This window comes from Cinclus cinclus, chromosome 3 (assembly GCF_963662255.1).
Source record: "Cinclus cinclus chromosome 3, bCinCin1.1, whole genome shotgun sequence".
Classification (NCBI taxonomy): Eukaryota; Metazoa; Chordata; class Aves; order Passeriformes; family Cinclidae; genus Cinclus; species Cinclus cinclus.
The window spans coordinates 48,712,010-48,732,669 of record NC_085048.1 but is presented as its reverse complement, the minus strand read 5'-3'; the positions used below and the strand labels follow the sequence as shown (position 1 = coordinate 48,732,669).

Below are 20,660 nucleotides of genomic sequence, written 5' to 3'. Positions count from 1 at the left end.
ATATATTTATATATATATATATATACACAACAGTTACTATGCTTGTTTTTCAAGCATAATAATATTTTTGGCCTGTAATAATTAAAGATATAAATTCATATCTAAAATTAAAGTGCATTATAAAAGGTTAATAGAGATATTTGGAAGCTGTTAAGAAGCCGTTCTTACATTCAATAATTTCTGATACAGTTATTTCTGCTGCTTCATTATTTCAGTACTGTAATTGTGTCTAATTTGCCTATAAGTGTTAGCTCAAGATATGAAAGGGAATTAAGCAGTGTGTGATTATAAAAATACTCTGTTCAAGGTGAAGCATGGTAGTTTTGATTATCAAAAATCATTTGTGTTGACCTCTCTTCTGAAGCTGAAGTGCATCAATAACCTTACACCACTTGAGCGGGGATGTGAAGATCTGTGTGTAGCTTCTAAAACTGCTACCCTTTGCAGAGTTTCAGATTTCATCCTGAGAGCTGGGATGTGGGCTGAATGCCATTACACTGTTCTATGTTAGGGATTTGGTGGTGCTATTGGGTAACCCCAAAGAGCACTATGGATACCGCATTGCGCAAAATTGCCGTCTTGCATTTCTCTGGGGTGGAAGAGGACTTCAGTTATTAACATAATTAGACAGATTTAATTTTACTTTTTAAAAAAAATTGAAATGCTTTTTGTAAGTTTGCAATTTAGACTTTCTTAGCTGGTGGTTATTGAACTGACTTGATTTCAGAGCCAGAGATCAGGTCTCAAGTCTACCACACCAACTTTTATGATAGACTTTGGTCCCTGCTTGTTCTGATCAAAAAATAAGATCTGAAATTGAGTCTACCTTTTGAAAATAGTTCTATTTCTAATTTTTGGAATGTGCTCTGCTAGTAATACCTTAACTGAGGTAATACTTTAACTGAGGTGCTTCTTAATAGGCTGGAGAGTGGAGAAGAAAGTTTTGTTTTGTTTTCTTTGTGGGGATCAGAGCACTGCTAATGTGCTTGGATGCCATAGTGATAAGTACTATAAATATCCAAATGTGTGAGCCAACAACTGGAAATAAATTTGTAAACACTAAATTCTTTCCATTATCAAAGGCAGCAATTGAAACATTTTCTGCTCTCCCACCTCTTGCTCTGTACTTTTAATTGTGCACATCACAGAAAACAAAAACTACATAAAAACTGTGTTTTCTAGCATTCCTGGGGAGCAAAGAGAACTGTTCACTAAACCCTTTGAATGAAAATATAATTCAGATTGTTTGTGTTCAAGCTTATTGGTTGTATGTAAACAGTGAACCACTCTTCTGTTTAAATAAAGTCTAAAACTGGGTAGCAGTGCATGTAGTAGTACTTAAAATAACTGCAGTTTTTATGTCATGTGATATGCTGTGTGTTATCATGACGGGCTTTGTTCAGTAGTGCTGGACATTCCATGGGTACTCAGGAAGGTGTACTGGCAGTGCACCAGCATCCCATTCAGGTGCTAGGTGAACCTTGCTGGTGGGAATTTAGATGCCTGATTGATTTCTAAAATTATGGCAATCAAATCCCAAACTACACCAAGGGCTTCTTTGTGTGAGTGTGTGTGAGTGTGTGTGTGTGTGTGTGTTTGTAGTGTCTTCTTTTTGTTTTGAATGCTATAGCATGTTTTATCTGAAATGACTACAGAAATAATCTCAAATTTGCAAGCTGTAGTTGGGTTAGAGTTTTGCTGTCTACAGTTGATCAAGTCTTTTAATCTGGGACTGCTGATATAATTTGTAGCGAGTGTGTTTTGTTCCAGGGGGGATGGATTCAGTGGACCAAATGGTGCCTGACATATATACAGTTTGGCAAATGAACTTCTGGTCTTTCAGGATGCTGTTCTGTTAAAGCATTTTTCATAATTAATTACTTAAATTTTCTTGTTTTTATGATCTATTTGGATTTTTTGCTTTCCTTGAATTAATAGGCTAATCATAAAATTTTCTAAGTCATTGTAATGTCAGGACACTAAACTCCTTTGGCATAGGAAGTGTGGGGGTAAAACAACATTAGAAATGGATTGCCAGTGAAAGAACGGGGAAGCTCTAACCCGCTGTTAATTTTTAAAACATTTATTTTAGAAATTATTTGCAAAACTAAATATCTTCATTAGGAGAAGCTGTGATAAAAGACTCTTCTGGTCATTACGTGTTTCTCTCCTGATTCAGTATCAGTTTATTTAAGCTTTGGTTATAGTTAAAATCAGAGCTTTCGGCTAGTCTTGGGCATTAAAGGGCACAAATAACCTTTAATTTTCAGGATATTTCTAGAAAAATGTTGCATACAGGTTCATTTTAATACTATAGAACTGTCTTTATGTTACAGGCGGACTACTAGCAGTGAAAACACTCTTAAGAATTAATGGATGCATGAAGTTTGGAGTTTTCTTCCAGCCTTTAAAATTATCCTTCATGGCTTTTTTGTCAATGGACATATTAGGAAGTTATAGTTCCCTTCTGGAGTGGAGGCTTGTTTTTTTTACAGTACGGAAATGCTCCAAAGAGTGTGAGATTTGGTTCTAAATACATGTTCAGAATTAACACTCCTAATTTCTCGTGTGTAACATTCACATTTGCTCGAGCTATCAACAGTCCTCTAAAAAACACCTAAAATTAAGTCCTGGGGATGTGGGAAGGTTGGGGGTCCTGGAAGACGTGTTGTTTATAGGAAGTACAGAACTGTGAATCCCTCTCCTTTGTTTTCTGATGTAGGTAAATTCTGTATTAGAATTGGAACAACTCTCTGTTACTAGCAGTCTTAGTACCATAGCTCCACAAGTGTGCCTGAAAAACAGAATGTTAAAAGCTGGAGTAAAAACAGTGAAAGCCAGATGGTGCACAAAAGCAAAGGGTTTCCCACATCTCTTTATTATATTGTAATCAGTTTAGTGGGATGGAATCCAGAAACTCTTCCATATCTTCTTATTGCCATTGTTGCTTTCAGAAATGTTTCTGTTAGGAATCTTGCTGTAGGAAAACACTGAGAATTTCAGGTGGGTCTTGCACTCCTTTCCCCAGAGTTTATTGCTACTTTGTTTTGATTGCATCTGTGGAATTTGAAAAGGTAACCAGGGTAAAGAGCAGTGGGAGAAAGCAGGTAAAGTTGACTAAGTGACATTAGTCTAGCTCTTGTAAGAATTTGTCTCCTGTTCTTCATTTGGAAAATACAGGTAATGATGCTTAATTTTTGAAGTATAAAAAGTGACTTCTTATGTAGGATATAGAGCTGTGCTAAAATCCAATTTAAAGTTAATCCTCTGTGATCTGAGCTGGCTTCCAGATGGTGACCTACATGTGGAGTAGGCTGTTACTTTATTATCAAAGCCCTGATATGCCTAAGAAACTTTAAGGGAAGGTGGGATTAGTCTGCTGTGAATGGAGGGTAGAGTAACAAAGCTATGAAAAGAAATGTTAGAAAATAAAGTGCTAAAGCTACTTCTGCAACATTGTATTTTACTTCTTTCTGTTTTTAATTTACAGGGTTTTACTGACATTTGTTTCCTTTTTTTCCCTCCAATTTATTTTTTAAATATTGTGGCTTTCCCCAAATCTTAGGAAGTAATTAAATAGACTATTAGGTCTGCAAAAGACCTGCTCCAGTTGAATATTAGCCTCTGTTAACATATTGCCATCTCTTTTATCATTTGGGGATCAGCATCTGAACGAGAGAGACTTCCCCAGTGAGTTAAGTTGTTCTTAAGGCAACCATTGAATTTTTGGGGTAGCTGCAGATGATTTCTGGCCCTTAGAAGGGATTACTGCTTGATATAGGCATTCCCAAAGTGTATTAAGTAAATGGCTTGTGGCCCATGAAGTGCTTCCAAGAGGTGTGCAGCAGTGGCAGTGCTGCAGCAAGGCGGGCTGCCTGCGCTTGGTGACCTGGGCTGACCTTGGTCTGCAGCAGGAGGAAGGAGTCAGACAGGGACAGCCCTGCTATGAAGGAGTGAAAGCCAGCAAACAGTATCCTCCTGCCTCACTGGGCCCATGGCAGCCTCGCTGCTGTGGTTGCTCACACCTGCTTCTGCCTGTAAAAGCATTTCTTTCTTTTTCCAGCTGAGTAATATACATGTGTTCCAATTGAAGTCTGTGTGATACTTGGAAGAGTTACCAATTAAAGGGCTGACAGATATGGGAACAGGCTGCCCAGGGAAGTGGTTGAGTCACCTTCCCTGGAGGCTTTCAAAGGATGACATGTAGATATGGCACTTGGGGCCATGGTTTTAGTGCAGGATGTGGTAGTGCAGGGTTAATGGTAGGACTCAGTGATCTTGAAGGTCTTTCCAACCTAAAGGATTCTGTTCTATGATTATGAGTTTGGGCTGGGGCTCCCAAAGTTAGACTACAGAGGTAAGCTATGAGGATGACTACTCTGTAAGGCTCAGCTGAGGGAGATCAGTGGAGGAAATGGAGCTGAAGTGTGAGACTGGGAGAAGAAATGAAGGTGTGTTCTCTCTTCCCCACTTGTGTGTCTTGGCGTAAAACTGAAGGGTGCTGGTCCTGTTAGAGCTATTCCTGGTGGGCTATGAACCAAGAGGTTCACTGCTCTGTGGTGAGCAGAACAGGTACCAGTTGAATCTAAATATTTTAATATTAAATTATTATTTTAAATTTCAATACAGTCTTACTAGAAACAAGGATTAAACTTTCATTAGTGGCTAATTATCTCAAAAACATACACAGAAACTTCAGTCTCCTTGAAAGTGGGATTTAACCTTCTAAACTTACTTGACAATGAATTGAGGGCTCTGTTTCTACCTGTAGTTATGAAGAAAATGTGAGGTATTGATGCATACTTTGGTAAACCACAGAGTTCTAACTCTCTGGAATGATAGTGCTCTCTGGGAGCCCTCAGGTTTTCCTCTGGTCCCTTGTGTTAGAGGGCATCTCTTAACTCTCCTTGTATGAGTTTGTCTTCATGTGCACATCCTTTGTCCTTTGTGTCTTAGGTGAGGTAGTTTTGCTGCTGAAAGGTATCACCCTAGCTAATCTGGGAATGTTGTAGGAGATGGCATCAGAGGTAAGTTAGAGAGTTGGGATAATACTGAGAGAGCACAACTTGCATCTGTCTTGGTACAGGAAAGGGTAGGTATGTAGCTGGTACTGGGTGTTCTCTTACAGAAAACAAAAATACCTAGAATTATCCCCCTCTGGAGGGCAGAGGTGGATTTCTGTTCTGATGGGCTGAGTTACTCTAGTTCTTTTAAGTCATCCCTAGCTGGGGATGAAAAAGTAATGCCAGCAAGAGGGGTATCTGATGGCTGTTAAAGTAGAAGGTACTTGTGGCATGGTATCATGCAGATTCAGAAAGGAAGGAGAACAGATATATTGTGGCTTCCACAGTATTTTTTCCCTTTAGCCATTACTTTTAAAGAAGGTCCTAGGGGAATATTTGATTTCTTCATGTCCTCACTGTTAAGTGCTTGTTGTTGGAAAATGGAATTGGAAGCTGTAGATGGCCTTCATAAAAGGGCAAATGCAAGTTAAAATTTAGACTTCTAAAAAATGAGACAACTAATCACAAAAGAAACTCCCTGTGGCAGTATAGGTTTTCACTCAAGCTTCTGTTTCAATGAAATCAAGTTGCATGTTTACGTGACTGCTGTTCTGGAATATTACTTTATCCTCTTATCTGGGTGGGTTAAAAATAAAACCTGTTAATCTAAAAATTGTTCTACTTAGTTATATAACTGTTTCTTAAAAATAGCTCTTAGATGGCTGGAGAAGATAGATGCTGTGGGATACAAATTTCTCTTTGACTTGGTTTGTGCTCTTTTGCATAGAGCATCCACACTGCATGCCTAATATTTTTTACTATTTTGTGGTGGCCAGCTGCATGTAATTCACATGTATTCACACTGTGGCCTGTGAACATTCTGTAGCACAGCTCTCTCTCTCAGGTGCTGTACATGTATGGCAGCAAAATAGCACCAAAGCTGAAGCTGAGTGTAGAGAGGCACATCAAGAGAACACACTGAGGATGGGATTTTTCTTTGTGTGTGTGTCACCTACTGCTGGGAAAGTTTAGCTTTTTGAAAATGGTTGTTCAGAGCATCCTTTATTCTGTTGTACTTTAGAAATTGCTATTATGTTTGGCTGTGGGTTTATGATGTTGGTTGAAGAGGCAAAGTGCATAAATCAAAAGGTTTATTGCACTCTGGTAAAACAAGTTCATTCTTTAAGACACATTTCTATGTTAACATGCTCAGTTTTCTCATCTAAAGAGATTTTTATACAAGTTAGGTTAGCCTGTCTCTTTACAGATTAATTCAGCAGAATGCCGTTGCGAGCTTGGACCAACAGCAGTCATAAATAACTTGTTTTCAGTGACTGAGATGGACTAAAAATTTGCTCTTGGGCTTACCTGCTGTTTGCTTTAGACTATTTGCTCAGATAAAATCTGCAAAATATTTTCTGTTTCAGTTAAATATCCCATGGTATTGTGTTTGTCACTTGTTCTTTTAATGAATCTGTACTTTCAAGTTTCTCTAACATTGGCATCTGTAATAATTCAGTAGAGTAGAGAAAACAAGAATAGAATCTTCAAGCAGTTGACTTTGCTGTAATTTATTTTTCTCTGCTGAATAATCTTTTCCTGTAAAGCAAATTTTGCCTGCTGCTTTTTGAAATGTGTGCCTGTTCATCAGAGCTGCCCTTGTTGCACAGGGCCGATGCCTGATTTCATTTTGAAGTGGCAGTATCTCACCTCTGTACACTGCTACTTTCCTTTACAGTCCCCTGTTACATCATCTTCAGAAACTGGGTTTCATATGAGTGAGCTAAGTTGACCCAGATCTGGCTCAAGAGTAGAAGTTACTAAATTTTTTTGAAGACGCTTCTCTTTTGGAATTGTGGATTCCCCATCTGTGTTATTAACCTAGATATTGCTGGGTAAATTGACACTTCACAGAAATATTAATAGGCAGCTCATTTTTTTGTTGTTGTTGGTTTTTTTTTTGTTTTGTTTTGTTTTGTGTGTGTGTGTCCTGAAATATCAGTTATGCTAGATCCCTTGGGCAGAACAGATACACACTAAGTATATCTGGTATATTGGGGGCTTAGGGGTTTTCCTTTTACTTTCTGCATATATATACCTAATGAGTGTTAAGACCTCAGGATTACTGTAGCACTCACATGCACTTTCCTTTTTCTGTTTGTTTGTGGAGTCTGTATTTGTTTTGCCCTATCAAAAAACTGTTGCACTGCCTTGGCTCAGTCTTCCTGAAGTAATTTTCACAAACTGCTGTTAGAAGTTTTTGTTAAGCTTTCTTTGTTGAATAAAAGTAATGTAAAATTTTATCATTTGAGTCTTACAATAGGTACTGCCAAACAGCTGCTTTAAAGAAGTTTATTTTAAAGCAGAATGTGGATCATTTTACCCAGTATTTTCAAAAAAAATCCAAGCCCAAACGAGCTATATAAGTCAGGGGGATGTGTATTAACTTTTAACGAGGAGTGTTTTGGTTGATAGGACAGTCTCCCAAATGTATTTTAACATCAGTTAGTACTGAGAATTTTGACTTCAAATCTGACTGCAATGGCACATGGGAGAAAACCAACACTTTCTACCGAGCTTGTCTCCTGTGTAGTGTTTTTTTTAACTGATCATGTAGGATCAAAAAAGTAAATGTATGATCTTTGTGTGCTTCGTTTTTGTACTGATTTTGATTTGATCACGCCTGTGCAATTCTTTGGAAAGATGCTCAAATTGCCTCTTCTCATCTAAATTAAGTGATGGAATTAAGAACTTTGGCTCTTGAAATGGAATGTGGAATGCAGAGATTCGTTTGCAGTGCTAAGGTGAGATCATATGAAGGTGTGGCCCACTTTGTTACTTAGTTTTGTTTTCTTGCTGCTAGAATCTTAAGAACTTAATGAGTTTTTTGCCGGGCCCGCTGTCTCAGAATGTGTGATGGGAACCCGATGTGAAGGTACAGGGATGATGTCTCAAGCATGGAAAAACACTCTTTAAATAAATCAAATCTGGTGAGTGTTGGCTGTGCCCTAATGAGACTTGATCAAAGAGCAGATTTGTGAGAGTATTTCAGTACCAGAAATATTACAACTTAATACAAAATAGTAGCTCCTATCAGGCAACTCCTTGTCAGTACTGTGTTCTAGGGAAAATATGGTGTTTTCAGGTAATTATAAGTGAGGCAAGGCAACCTTTTACATGGTAAGGTGAAAACAGGATGTGAATAATGCGAAGATAGGGAAATACAGGTTATTTTCTTTGAGTAAACATTTTTCATTTTCATACCTCAGTGAGGAGGTATAACTTTCTCTTGTTCAGTGACAGTTTCTGTGTTAAGCTTTAATAAATTTTAGAACATGCTTGTTTCTCCCTCCTCCTTTTATTTTTTTTTTTGTATTATTTGCAAATTGAGAGTGTTGTCCTCATTACTCACTTGGAGCATGATTGTTGCTACCCTCTCACCTCTCTGTCAAACAAGGAAGAAGGTGTGTTTGCCTGAAGGGCATGGAAAAGAATGAGAAGTCACAAATGGGTAAAAAGTAAATTCATTAACTGTAGAAGAAGGGGATTAGGAAGATGAATACCAAATGGCCAGGTCTTTGTAAATTAGATGGGATATGTTAGGCAAGTTTCTGTTCAAGTATGTTCATGTGTACATAGCATTCCCTTTGCTTGTAAGGATGTCTAAGAAGCTGTTTGCCATTTGCTGGAACTCAGTGTTACCTCTGCATTTCTTTCCTTGCATAAGTGTGGATGCTGTCCTGGTACTCAATGAGTACAGCTTTTATTCTTTCCACCATGGCTCTCTGCTCTACTTACTAAAAAAATCCTTTAAACTTGCCTTGTAGTATTTTTTATATCTGTTTATTGCAGGAGGTCTGTGAGACTGTCCCACCATTTATTACTTCTTCCATCTCTCTGCAATAAGACTGCTCAGGGGTAGTAGCTTTACCAGTATTTCACCTGAAACAAAGTCCTAAAAGCAACAAAATTGCTTCCATTTTTGAAAATCCCATCTCAACTGTAACCTTCTAAATTCACATTCCTACATATTATTCTGTGTTGTACTGGTCAAATTCTTTGGTGAATTCTTTTGTCTTTGTGAATTATATAGCTTTTAAATTCCTTCACCTTTTAAAATGGGCAAGTTTTTAGGTACAATTTGCATTCCTTTGGTATGCAACAGAGTAGATTACAGAAAATCCCATACAATTAATGCGAAACAAAGTAGAGCTGACTTGGAGTTTGCAACCCACATTTTACATAAAAGAATTCTGATGGATACTGGCAGTACAGTGATGGTAATGGTAGAAGGCAGTGAACTTCCTTCTTTTTTCCAATTGACATTAATTGAACTTGCATCTAAACACCACATGACTGTCTCTGCTTTGAAGGCATAGATGTGATACAGCCATCTCAATTTACTGGCAGTAAGTATTTTAGCATTTAATATTATTTTAAATTAGCTTTAGTGAGTATTATATTTTGCCTCTAGTAAGTTTTTTGTCAGTTATTCTTTTGTATTAGTTCCTTGCTGTTCAAACACAGAGCTTTATAAAGAAATAATGTTTAGGAATTCTTTCTCATACAAAACTTGCTAAATATTTGAACAGTTCCCTGCTTTGTCTGCAGTGCTTCCTTTTCTGCCTCAGCTTTCTGTGATGCATGTTCTTATTTATTCTTTGGAAAAGAGTTATTTGCAGAGATTCCTTCCTTCATTCACCTCATATTTTGACATAATAAACTTGAAGTAATATGAAAAAGGCTTGTAAAAAGAATTACGAAAAATTCTTGACAGTACGAAGAAAAATCCCAACAAACCAACCAAGCCCAAACCATTACTATGAGTGCTGCTGCACCCTGGAAAGGCATTTTTTGCTTCTAGAGGATAAGGAATCAGCTTGCTTAGGATTTTCAACTAGAACTGGCCTCCTGCCTGACAACTTTGAAATGTCTCATTTGGCTCATCTGATTATCTCTGCTGCATTAAGGCCTGTGCAGTTTGTGAGTAGGTAGGCAGGGAGGAACACACATGTACCATCAATACTGCTGTTGTGGCACATCATCCCTTTGTCTTTCAACCAACTCACAGGAGAGTTAGACCCTTCTGTTGTTGAAAACAGCTGTTTTGGAGATTTATGGGAAGCACCCACGTGCTTGCATGGTAGATGCATGCTCCTTCAGAGACTCATGGCTCCTTCAGTCCTATGCTGGAATTGTTTGTGGCTTGTTGCTGGGGTCCATGCAGTTAAGAACAATTTGGAACAGAACAATTTGGAGGAACTGATGTCCTATAATGAATGGCAGAGCTTTTGTTCACTAAACCACAGCCAGAATCAAGACCTTCAATTTGTATAATGGAGGCTTGATTTCCCCTGTTTATCTTTTGCTCAGTTAATAAGAATAGTTCCGTTTATTTTCCTGGATTTGGGTAAACTGTGTCAGGGTTTTGCAGAGGTGTGTGGGAAGGGAGGACCGGAAGAGAAGGTCAGCTGTTTTTAATACTGGTGTTTTTCTTTGTGATCAGAGCATTCTAATTATACCCTGGAAAAAAATATCAGATTTCAAAGTCCTTCACACAAGCAAGGTTCACCGCTTTTTGGTGGCATTAGATACACATGCATCCCATAAACACATGTATCAAATTCATTTTGATTTTCATTAATGTTGGGTAACTATATTAGCTGCTACTGTTTGATAATATCTTATCTTCAACAGTGAAAAATTTGTCCCATGTAGAGGTGTATCTTATATGGGAGTTCTCATAGACACTGGTTTCATTTGCAGCTTAAGAAGATGTTTAGGATTGCAGTGAACCTTTTCTGAATCATCTGTTTTGACTGAGTGTTGGGTGACAGATAAGGATTTTAAGTAGCTGCATGAAGGTGGTGTGTCTAGCCTGAGAAATTACTTCAGAGGTTTTTTCTTCCAGTAATTTAAAAAGCGTATCACAGGAAAATGTAAATGGGTAGGAGTTGTTAATTAACTTTATATTGAAGTATACTTCTACACCTCTTTCAGAAGAAAGTGCCTGTTGTGCTCTTTGTTATTAGTTTTTTATTAAGACCAAAATTGATTTTGTTGTATTATTTTCTATGCTAGATAAGCAGTAATTAAATATTTCAGAAGTGTAACACAAGATGGTAAGAAAGCCATATGAAATGTTCTTTGGATTTTTTAATCCCATCTGTTGCTATTACATGGTAGAAATCTTGTAATGTGTTCATAAAATAGAGTGCTTTCAATTCTCTTATTTATGTAGCTTTGCTAGTACTGAATCAGGTATTAAAATGTCATGCCTATTAGAAAAGTGCTTCGGGAAGTTTTGTGGTGGGCCCCAAAATAATTATTAGGATAATTGAAAAGAAAAAATTGTCGTATAATCAAATTTCTGCTGAAAGGAAAACCAGTAGCATCTAGCTACTTTTTTATCCTCCTATCTCTTTTGGCTTCCATTGAAGAGAGAACTTTTAAACTTTGAAAGACTCTGGAGACACACAAGCCATATTTAAGAGTGTTTGTAATCTTCAAATAAATACCAGATCAGTGAAGTAAACCCCAAGTAATCCCCAAAGAGAGCGCTTTCAGTTTTGAACTGGCATTTGCTTAACCCCTCCTGCATGGAAGGGGAAAACCTGCTGCTTGGATAAAGTAGTCTTTGGCAGGATTTGGCCAGATGAAGCTTATTCCTGTGTCTACAGAAGTAAAGTCTTTTTAAGTTTCATGATGCCTTGTGTATTCTCTCCTATTTTCAATGAAATCTACAAATTTCCTGCTTTTTGTGTTGGAGATGTTTCCGAAGGCAGACTGGTTCTCTTTCCTGCTGAGCCTGCAGGCAAGGCAGACTTGAGCAATATGCTGTAAGAAAAAGTGTGAATTTTCTCATATGTTTCAGTGAGCGTTAATGGGAAGACTAATTAGGACAACTTGAAGGCAAAATTACTATGTTTCTCTTTGAGACAAATTATTGGAGACATCCATCAACTGTATTTGGATATAAGTGGCATTCCTAATTTAAATCTGCTTGAAGAGTTTAGAATTGGAAGTGAGGAAAATAAGTATAAATCTTAACATTAATTAATTTTTAATTTAATTAATTTAGAAGAAGGAAAAATAAAAATCTACCACATAAGTCTGTAATCTAACAAATGAAGGAGTTAATGTATTTCTAATTATTACTGGTTTTAATTTTAGTTTGAAGATCATGTATGGGTAACATTAAGTCAATATTCTAGACAGAAAATGCTATATTAAATACTATTATATATTTTTTACTATATTAAGTTTTACGGATACATATATATAGGATTTCTTGTCCCTTTTTCTTGCAGATGCAACATTTCTACTCCTAGAAATCTGCATAGCCTAAAACATAGGTCAGTTCTTTTTGAATCCTAATATACTCTTATTTCCTTTGGATGCAAAAAGGCCTGGGACTGCTGCTTTTGCTGGACTGACTTTGTGCTGTGTCAGATTCAGCTTGTAGGTAAGGCTCAGTACAAAGGTTAGTTTTCTTTAATGTTACAAAGCCAGCAGCCTCAAGCTAAGGAATTACCTGTACAGGAGGAGATGCATTTCTTTCTTCTTCTGTGCATTCCCATCCCTACTTTCCCTGAGAGTCTCTTCCTGCTCTTCTGCTGCATGTTCTTCTAAAGCAGGACTCCAGTCTGGAGTCTTTCCAGACTTCTTTCCTCCTCATGATATATATGGCTTGAGACTCCAGCTCCATCAGGTCATGTACCTCTCTTGCTTTCTTGTCACTGCTGTGACATCCTCAGACAGTTGGCTGTGTATCTTTGTTTCCCTTGCAGGGCAGGACTGGAGCAGCCCCTGCTATGCAGCATAGCCAGATATACCCAGTTTGCAGTGGCTTTTGATGCAAGTGTCTGATGTGCCATGAGAGAAGACAGGAGGCAGAGCTGAAAGAAGCTGATGCTGTGCCTGGCACAGGCAAAAAGGTTACATGTTGTGGGCATATCACAATTTGGAAATGAGTAGTGTTGCAATGTCACCATCTCCAGTGTTGCAATATCTGTGAACACTGATGTGTTTGGTAAGAAGACTCTGATTCCTTCTGCTTGAAAGGAGTTGTGTGGCCTTCTTCCTCTTTAACATGTACCACCTCTTGAGCAATATCAAGACAGAACAGTCCATAAAAATGTTTCTCTTTGCAGTACTGGATTTTTAAGGAAGAAGTGCAGGGAGGAAGGAGGATCTTTCATCTTGCATGTAAAAAATGTTACCCCGCATAGATTAGCAGCATGATTAGTCAGGTAACAAGCTGGTAGTATTCTACTCTCCATTTAACTTTATCATAGAATAAGAGAATATCCTGAGTTGGAAGGACCTACAAGCATCATCAAATTCCCACTCCTGGCCCTGCACAGGACAGTCCCTGTGTGTGTTCTCTGGCCACCATCATCACCCTATGAATTGCCCTTAAACTGTTGGTCCCCTTCAATCACCTCTGACTGTTTTGCCAAGTCCTACATTCTGCAACTGCTATGAAAGTAGGCAGCTGTATACAGACAGGAAACTCTGTGGAATGAGCTTATGCACTGAAATGGGAGGATATATGATAGGGCAGGGACTCACTGGGAGAGAGGAAGGTTTCAGCAAGATTTCCTGCCTTTCTAGGAGTCCTGGCATTAATAATATGTAATGAATAGGGAACTGTTTATTCTTTGGTGGGCCATAATGCATTTTTCTCATGAAGAGTGTGACTGTAGGACTATATTATTTTGTGATGGGCTGCAAATGAAAGAAGTGAGGAAGTCTGATCCCAAACAGGGAGGAATAGTCAAGTTGCAGGTAGGGATATTTTTACTTGGGTATGTGGAAAAGGTTTTTTGAAAGTTTTTGAACTGTTGGAAGCTCTCTTTGTTTTCCTGTCTGTGGTGTGGTATTTTGAGTCAAGTGCATGCTTTCCAAGTGTGCTTAATTAATAAATAATGTGTTCTGGCTTTCACCAAATCATGGTAACATAGTGTAGCCATCAAACTGGTTATGCTGGTTGTAGAGCAATTTTTTTTTTTTTACTTTTAAATTATCTCAGTATGAATTCATGTAGTAGCTGACAAATCTCAGTGAAAGAGGTTCTCTAGGTTTGGATAAAAGAAACAAGAAGAATGTATCTGTCTTTCTTTTTTGGCAAAAGGGGACACTAAAATAATATTTTAAATAGAGCAATTTCATTCTGTCTATCTGCCATGAACCTGGCTTGATGGGAGCTGATCCTCTAATGAGGGAATTAAATGTTAAATGTTTATTTCTGGTAGCCCACAGCCTGTGACATGCTGAGCACGTGTTGCTGGGTGTGTGAGAGCTCTCAGCCAGTTCCCAGGAACTTCTTTACCTCTCATCTTTGCTCTGCTGTTCCCTCCTGAGTATCACCTTTCTGATTTCTCTGTTCTTGATATTTTGACTTGGGAAAGATTTTATAAATGGATAGACAGTTTCTCTGTGGTGTTGTATTTGGGTCTGTTAATACACAGCCACTTGCTCATTCCTCCTGCTCCCATCCTGGTGGGACAGGGGAGAAAACTGGAAATGTAAAAGTGAAAAAACTCATAGGTTGAGATAAAAACAGTTTAATAATTGAAAAGAAGAAAAATATTGTAAGAAAAGTAACAGAAATAAGAACTAAGAAAGGCTGCAAATGAAAACAGTTGGTCGTGACAAGCTGACTGCTGCCTGAGCAGCAGGCCCCCAAACCAGCCTTCCCCCTAGTATTATTGCTGAATGTGGTGCCATAGGACACAGAATTGGGGTCAGCTCTTCCAGCTGTGTCCCCTCCCAGCTCCTTGTGCACCACCAGCACCCTCACTGGTGGGATGAGAAGCAGAAAAGACCTTGACTATGTGTAAGGACTGCATAGCAGACACTAAAGTATCCCTGGATCACCAATACAGTCTCCAGAACAAATCTAAAACCTAGCCCCATACAAGGTACTGTGGAGGAAATGAACACCTTTCTAGCCAAACACAGCACAGGAAGCATACTTGGAAATTAGTGAAATCCAGAATGGATGAATAACTCTGTCCAAGTGACCATTATTAAACTGGCTTGTCTACAACACTTCATTACAATGCAATTTTACAAGTGCATTTATTGAATTGCTTTGCTTTCAAAAAATGGGAAGAGGGGTGATAGAAGAGGAACTAGTCTTGGGGCGCCTGGACACCTCCACTGTTTGTGATATAGAAGCTCCTTAGTATTATGTGGTGTGGGGTAGGTGTGTGACACCTTAAAGCTGGGAATGGTTTCTTTGGCTCACAGACTAAGAATTCTATCTGAAGCGGCTGTTGCCAATGCTTAGTGCACTTTTCTTTTTTGTAATCATGACGCCTGAGCAAAATAAACTTGAAAATCTCCCACTTTAATTAGTTTCCATTCTCATGGTTTACAATGATCTAGAAAGCCCTATTTTGTCAAGAAACCGCTTTCCTTCTATTTTTGCATTTCACCTTGAATTTGATATTTTGTCCTATCTGAATTAATGTTAATGAGCTCTGTGTTGCACTTCTTTACATGATAAATTTCTTTTCACAGATCATTCAACTTCAAGTGGTACATCATCATTTAAGCCCAGCCGATCACTGGTTTCTATTCCCACTGCCCATGTGATGCTGTCTAATGCCAGCTCTTCACTTTCCAAACACAGGGAAGCTTTCAAGTCTGATGGCTCAAAATGGAGTACAAGCTTTGTACGGTCAGGAGGAGGCAGAAATCAGGGAGCCCTGGACAATTCTCTTGACATGAAAGATGCAAGACCTGTAAGAAAATGGTCCTCCTTGTCTAAACTCAGCTCACCAAATAATTTCAGCCAAGATGGAAGTAGTCATTCAGTGGAGTACAGGGCTGGTACAGACAAAGCTGTCCCACCTCAGTTAAGGACAAACGGGCCAACTTGTTTGCATGACAGCATGGAGCTGTTAAAAATTGAGGACAAAGAAATGGGGAAAAAACGATCTTCTCTGCTGGACTGCAAATACAAATTTGAAACATGCAGCAAAGACGACTTTGTTTCAGACTCCCCAAGTAGGATTCATGCCTTAGACTCGACCTACAGTGCCTTACCTGAAAGCAAACCTACGGCAGGCGGCTGCGAAGCTTTCGGCCAGAGATACGCAACACTGGGACAGCAGGCTGTGAGCGGAGCTCCCATACAGCCGGCGGTGAGGACTCAGATGTGGCTCAAGGAGCAGCTACGGGCAAATCCCCTGGACTGCAGGCCTGCTGGGGAGCCCTATGGCATGGCTACATGGCACATGCAGCAGCTCGAGGATTTTAGAGTAGCAGGTGACCAGCCTGTGCAGGTAAGGATAAAGCTTGGTGTTTGCTGCCATCATGTGGCATCCTGTGTTATACCTGAGGAATAACAGGCATTTTTATAATGAGACAGGAAAGGGGACAGGTCCTCCTAACCAGGTGATGGTATTTTTAAACTTTGATTTGGGCTGTTGCAGCTTGTTTCTCAATATTAGCTGATTCTTAGATTTTCTTTTATTTCTGCTGTCTGTCTACAGTTTACTCTGATTCATTGTGCCTGGCCACATGAGACTAACATCTTCATGTGAAGCTGGGCACAGGAAGAGGTTCATCAAGTAGACTTTTTAGTAGTTTTAGAGTAACTGCATAGTGGGGGAAATGTAAAGGTATGTTGTTCAGAATGGCCTTACAAAGAGGCTGCATTTATGCACTCAGCAAAATTAGAATGACTTGTGTAGTGCAAGGGTGAATGAATATTCACCCTCCATATACCTGGCACTTAAAAATGGAATTCAGTTTGCTATTACTGCTTATTTTTTAACTAATAAAAAGCAACTAATAGTAGTCAACAAAACCGGTTTATTTAAATAATATCTTATTTAAATAAGATAGCAGATGTGGTTGATGCATCATACTTGAAATATTTTCATATTGAGACTATTTATCACATAGTTTCAAGAGATAGCTAACGCTTTCTAACATGGCAATTCACAGTCTGTTTCCAGCTCTTCCCCTAATGGGGAAGTACAGTTTATGAAGGAAGACAGTATTTAAAATCTACATGTTTACCTGTGTAGTAAGTTTGGCTTGACAAAAAAATCCCAGTTTACAATATATAAATTTCCCTGAAAGGCATTTTACAGTTAGACTAGGATATTATCTCAGCAGAGATAATCTAGCAGTATGTTCAGATTTCCTGTTTCTTCAGCCTAAAGTACATTAAGTGGTTTACAGAGAGTTGTGCTCAAGTTTTCTTGCTCCTTCTATTGTATATAGATAGAAAGAATGACAAATTTAGAGATTCTTAAAATCCAGTTTTTCTCTTAATGGTGGTCTGGTTTTGGTTTTTGGGGGTGTTTTTTTGTTGTGTTGGGTTTTTATGGGGTTGGTTTATGTTTTTTGTTTTTGTTTTTCAACCTGAGAAAGTTGAAGCTGATTAATATGGCCATACTAATAATTATCTCAGGGTTTTTCTAAACACTTGACATTGTTACAGGTAGGCACCCTTTACCTTTATTGCTGCAGAAACACTCATCTTTCTGTAACCATTTTGATGATTCTGATGTTGGTAAATTCCCCAGGTAGGGGGCAGAGGCTGATGGAGTCCTCCCAGAACTGAAGTGACAGAGACTGGCTCAGTGCTGAGGCTGGGTCCAGCTGGACTCCGGGCACTTGTCAGCTGCTGGTGGCATTGAGGAGCACACAAGGGGTTTGGGAAGCGACAGTGGGGTACCATGAGGGAGCTTGGTCTATCCATTCATTCAGGTCTTCCCAAACACCTGAGATGTGTAGCTGGCTGCAGCCACCAGAGGTGCTGTCTCTGAGATTTTTGATCAGATTACTGTGCCTGGTGGTTCTCGTCTTGGATTTAAATAAACAGAATGACAGAATATTAAGGGTTGGAAGGTACCTTAAAGATCATCTAGTCCCAACCCCCTCTGCCATGGGCAGGTACACCTCCCACTTGACCAGGTGCCTCAAAGCCTTATCCATCCTAGCCTTGGACACTGCCAGGGTTGGGGCATCCACAATTTCGCTGAGCAGCCTGTTTCTGTGACTTACTACCCTCGTAGAAAAGAATTTCTTCCTAATATTCAGTCTTAAATTTCACCTTTTTCAGTTTGTACACATTAGTCTGTATCCTGTCATTCCAGTTCCTATGAAGGAACTCCAGTAGGCCCCCTTCAGATACTGGAAGGGTGCTATGAGGTTTCCATGCAACCTTCTCTTCTCCAGGGTGAACAGTCCCACCTTCTCAGCCTGTTTTCATAGGGGAAGTGCTCCAGTCCTCTTACCAACTTTGTGGCCTCATTTGGACTTGCTCTAACAGTTCCACATTCTTCATGTTGGGGACACCAGAACTGTATGCAGTACTCTAGATGGGGTCTCACAGGAGTAGAGTGAGCTTTATTTACTTATTTACTTCATTTAGATATGTTTCTCTTCATCATCTTATATTTACCTTTACAACACTGTTTAGGATGGGTGTTTTAGAAATTTATTTTTTAGATCAAAACAATTCCCAGCTTTTGTCCTTCATGTCTCAGAAGTGCTTTCTCCCTCTGATCATGTTTTAGTAGAGTATGAAGGCAAAGTTAAATATTTGAAAAAGATTAAGCCCTGTATGTGTTATTACAGTTTTTTTAAAAACTTTCATCCATGCAGGCATTGCTACCGAGCTGTGTTTGGAGGACAGAGCCAGCAGGGGGAACACAAGCATTATTTATCTTTGGTTTCAAAAACAGTGCTGCACCTTTCTGGGTTTTTGAGATTTGATATTTTGCCTAAAACTGGCTTGCTTTTTGTTTGTTTGTTTGTTTTTGTTTCACCTGTAGTCTTTGCATCTCTGTGGAGGAAATTCCTGATGGCCTCAGCAAGCACTTCCATTGGCACAATCTGGAGTCCTATTGCTGGGCCTAGAAATGGATCAGTTTTATGTCCTCAAGTGAGATGTGGTTGTGGACTAGGACCCAGAGAAGGTTAAAGCATGTGCAAGAGCCTTTGACCTCTTAGAGGCATCCATTGCTATCCCCCCTTCCCTCTCTTTCTGACAGAGGTTACACCTGTAAGGAGGAAAGATACCAGAAGCAATGAAGAAACAAGAATGGTTCTTCCTGTTTTGACACCTGTTTTTTAAAGAAACCTGAGCATCATTCTGCTGTGGCCTTTTTTCAGAGATCACATGTGCCTGGGAACTGGTATTTTATTATTTCTGAGAAACCAAGAAAATTGCAATCCTAAGTGGAATATATATCTAAGAGATAGAGTAGGAGGCATAAGAAGAAGCTGATGATTATAAAAGGGGAAAGAGCCACATCTCTATATACTTTTTTTCTATTTTTCTTTTCCTTTTAGTGAGGATTACTTTTTCTTTTTTTGCTTTTAATATGTATGTATGGTAATGGAAATGTAGTGTTTTTCCTAGAACTGAAAAAAAATAGTTTATCATCATTATTTTTCTTTAAAACTACTATTGCTATGAACAGAGTATACACCAACTTTGCTTTCAGCTGTTAACCAGCTTTATGTATCTTTAAGATAGCTGCACTCTGTAGCCTCCCCTTCTACCAGGCTATTAGAAATAAAGTAAGAATAGACAGCAAAATTTTTTTAGTTGATTTTGAGGACTGATGGTTCAGGAACAGCTGTTGGACTTGATAATACAAACTACAAATAAGTTTTTATGTCCTCACAAATAGAGACAGTTGACCATAGAAAACTCTATAATTCAGAGTTAATTTTTGTAAAACCAGTCAAGCTTTCTATTTGTTTACTCTAAAGACTAATGGAAAGTATAATGTAACACCCTCAAAAGTTGTTCTGAGTTTAATTACTTTCGAACTTAAGACTCTGCTTCCTTAGTAGTCTGAAGTTGACTGAACTCAGTGGTTTTTCTTATACTTTGCTCCCCAAATTATAGCGCCTATCATGTAGCTTTTCCATTCCAATTGTAAACCATGGGTTGTAAAATAAAGTTCTTGTGCATTGTAAGGGAAGCACAGAGTGTTGAGTAGAAGACCTACAGCTACGTTCTGATTGTCCTTCAGGATGTGGTCAGGTTTGCAACTGCAAAAAATGTGCTGTGGAACAACAGAATGCCTCTTAGAGAAGGTGCATCTTTCAGCTGTGGGTGTGATGTTTTTGCATTTCAGAAATAAATCTCCAAGGAGAATCTGGTCTTTGGTTATTGTGTAGCATCATGGAATTGCTTCTGAAAATTAATTTCCTTAGCTGATGTACATTATTTAATGTATGCATTTTGAAAATAAACATTCTCCTACACATTTCCTAGGAACAGATTTTAACAGTTCTTCAGCTTATGGAGTTCAGTTTATGCACTGAAACGAAGAAATATTGCTTTAATGAAAACAGTTTCTGCGCAGAATTTGTATTTCACCATAGACTTAATTGTTTTCAATATACAGCTGATCTTTGAATAAGAAAATGTGTGGTAAGGACTGTATTAAGGAAAAAAACCTGCTTATAACACACAACAGCATTTCCCATTTACTGAACTTGGAGGCCATAGAATCTAAATTAAAAGGTTCTATGTTTTCAAGCAGTGTCATTTCTTAAAGTCTGATCCTATTATATATCTTATTATCTGAATGCATGTGTGCTGGTCCATCACATGCTGTGTGCTGGTCCAAAATTAGATTCAAAATGAAAAGCATGCCTTTAAAATTG

The 20,660-nt window shown here is 38.6% G+C and overlaps 1 protein-coding gene across 1 annotated transcript in view; it reads left to right on the top strand.

The window, feature by feature from the left end:
* The window catches only part of CEP85L (centrosomal protein 85 like), a 102,318-nt gene that overhangs the window by 27,227 nt on the left and 54,431 nt on the right, over positions 1-20,660 (top strand). The window contains exon 3 of the mRNA XM_062488757.1: positions 15,534-16,300. Within this exon, the coding sequence (XP_062344741.1) occupies positions 15,534-16,300 (767 nt within the window). The remainder of the gene's footprint in view (positions 1-15,533; positions 16,301-20,660) is intronic.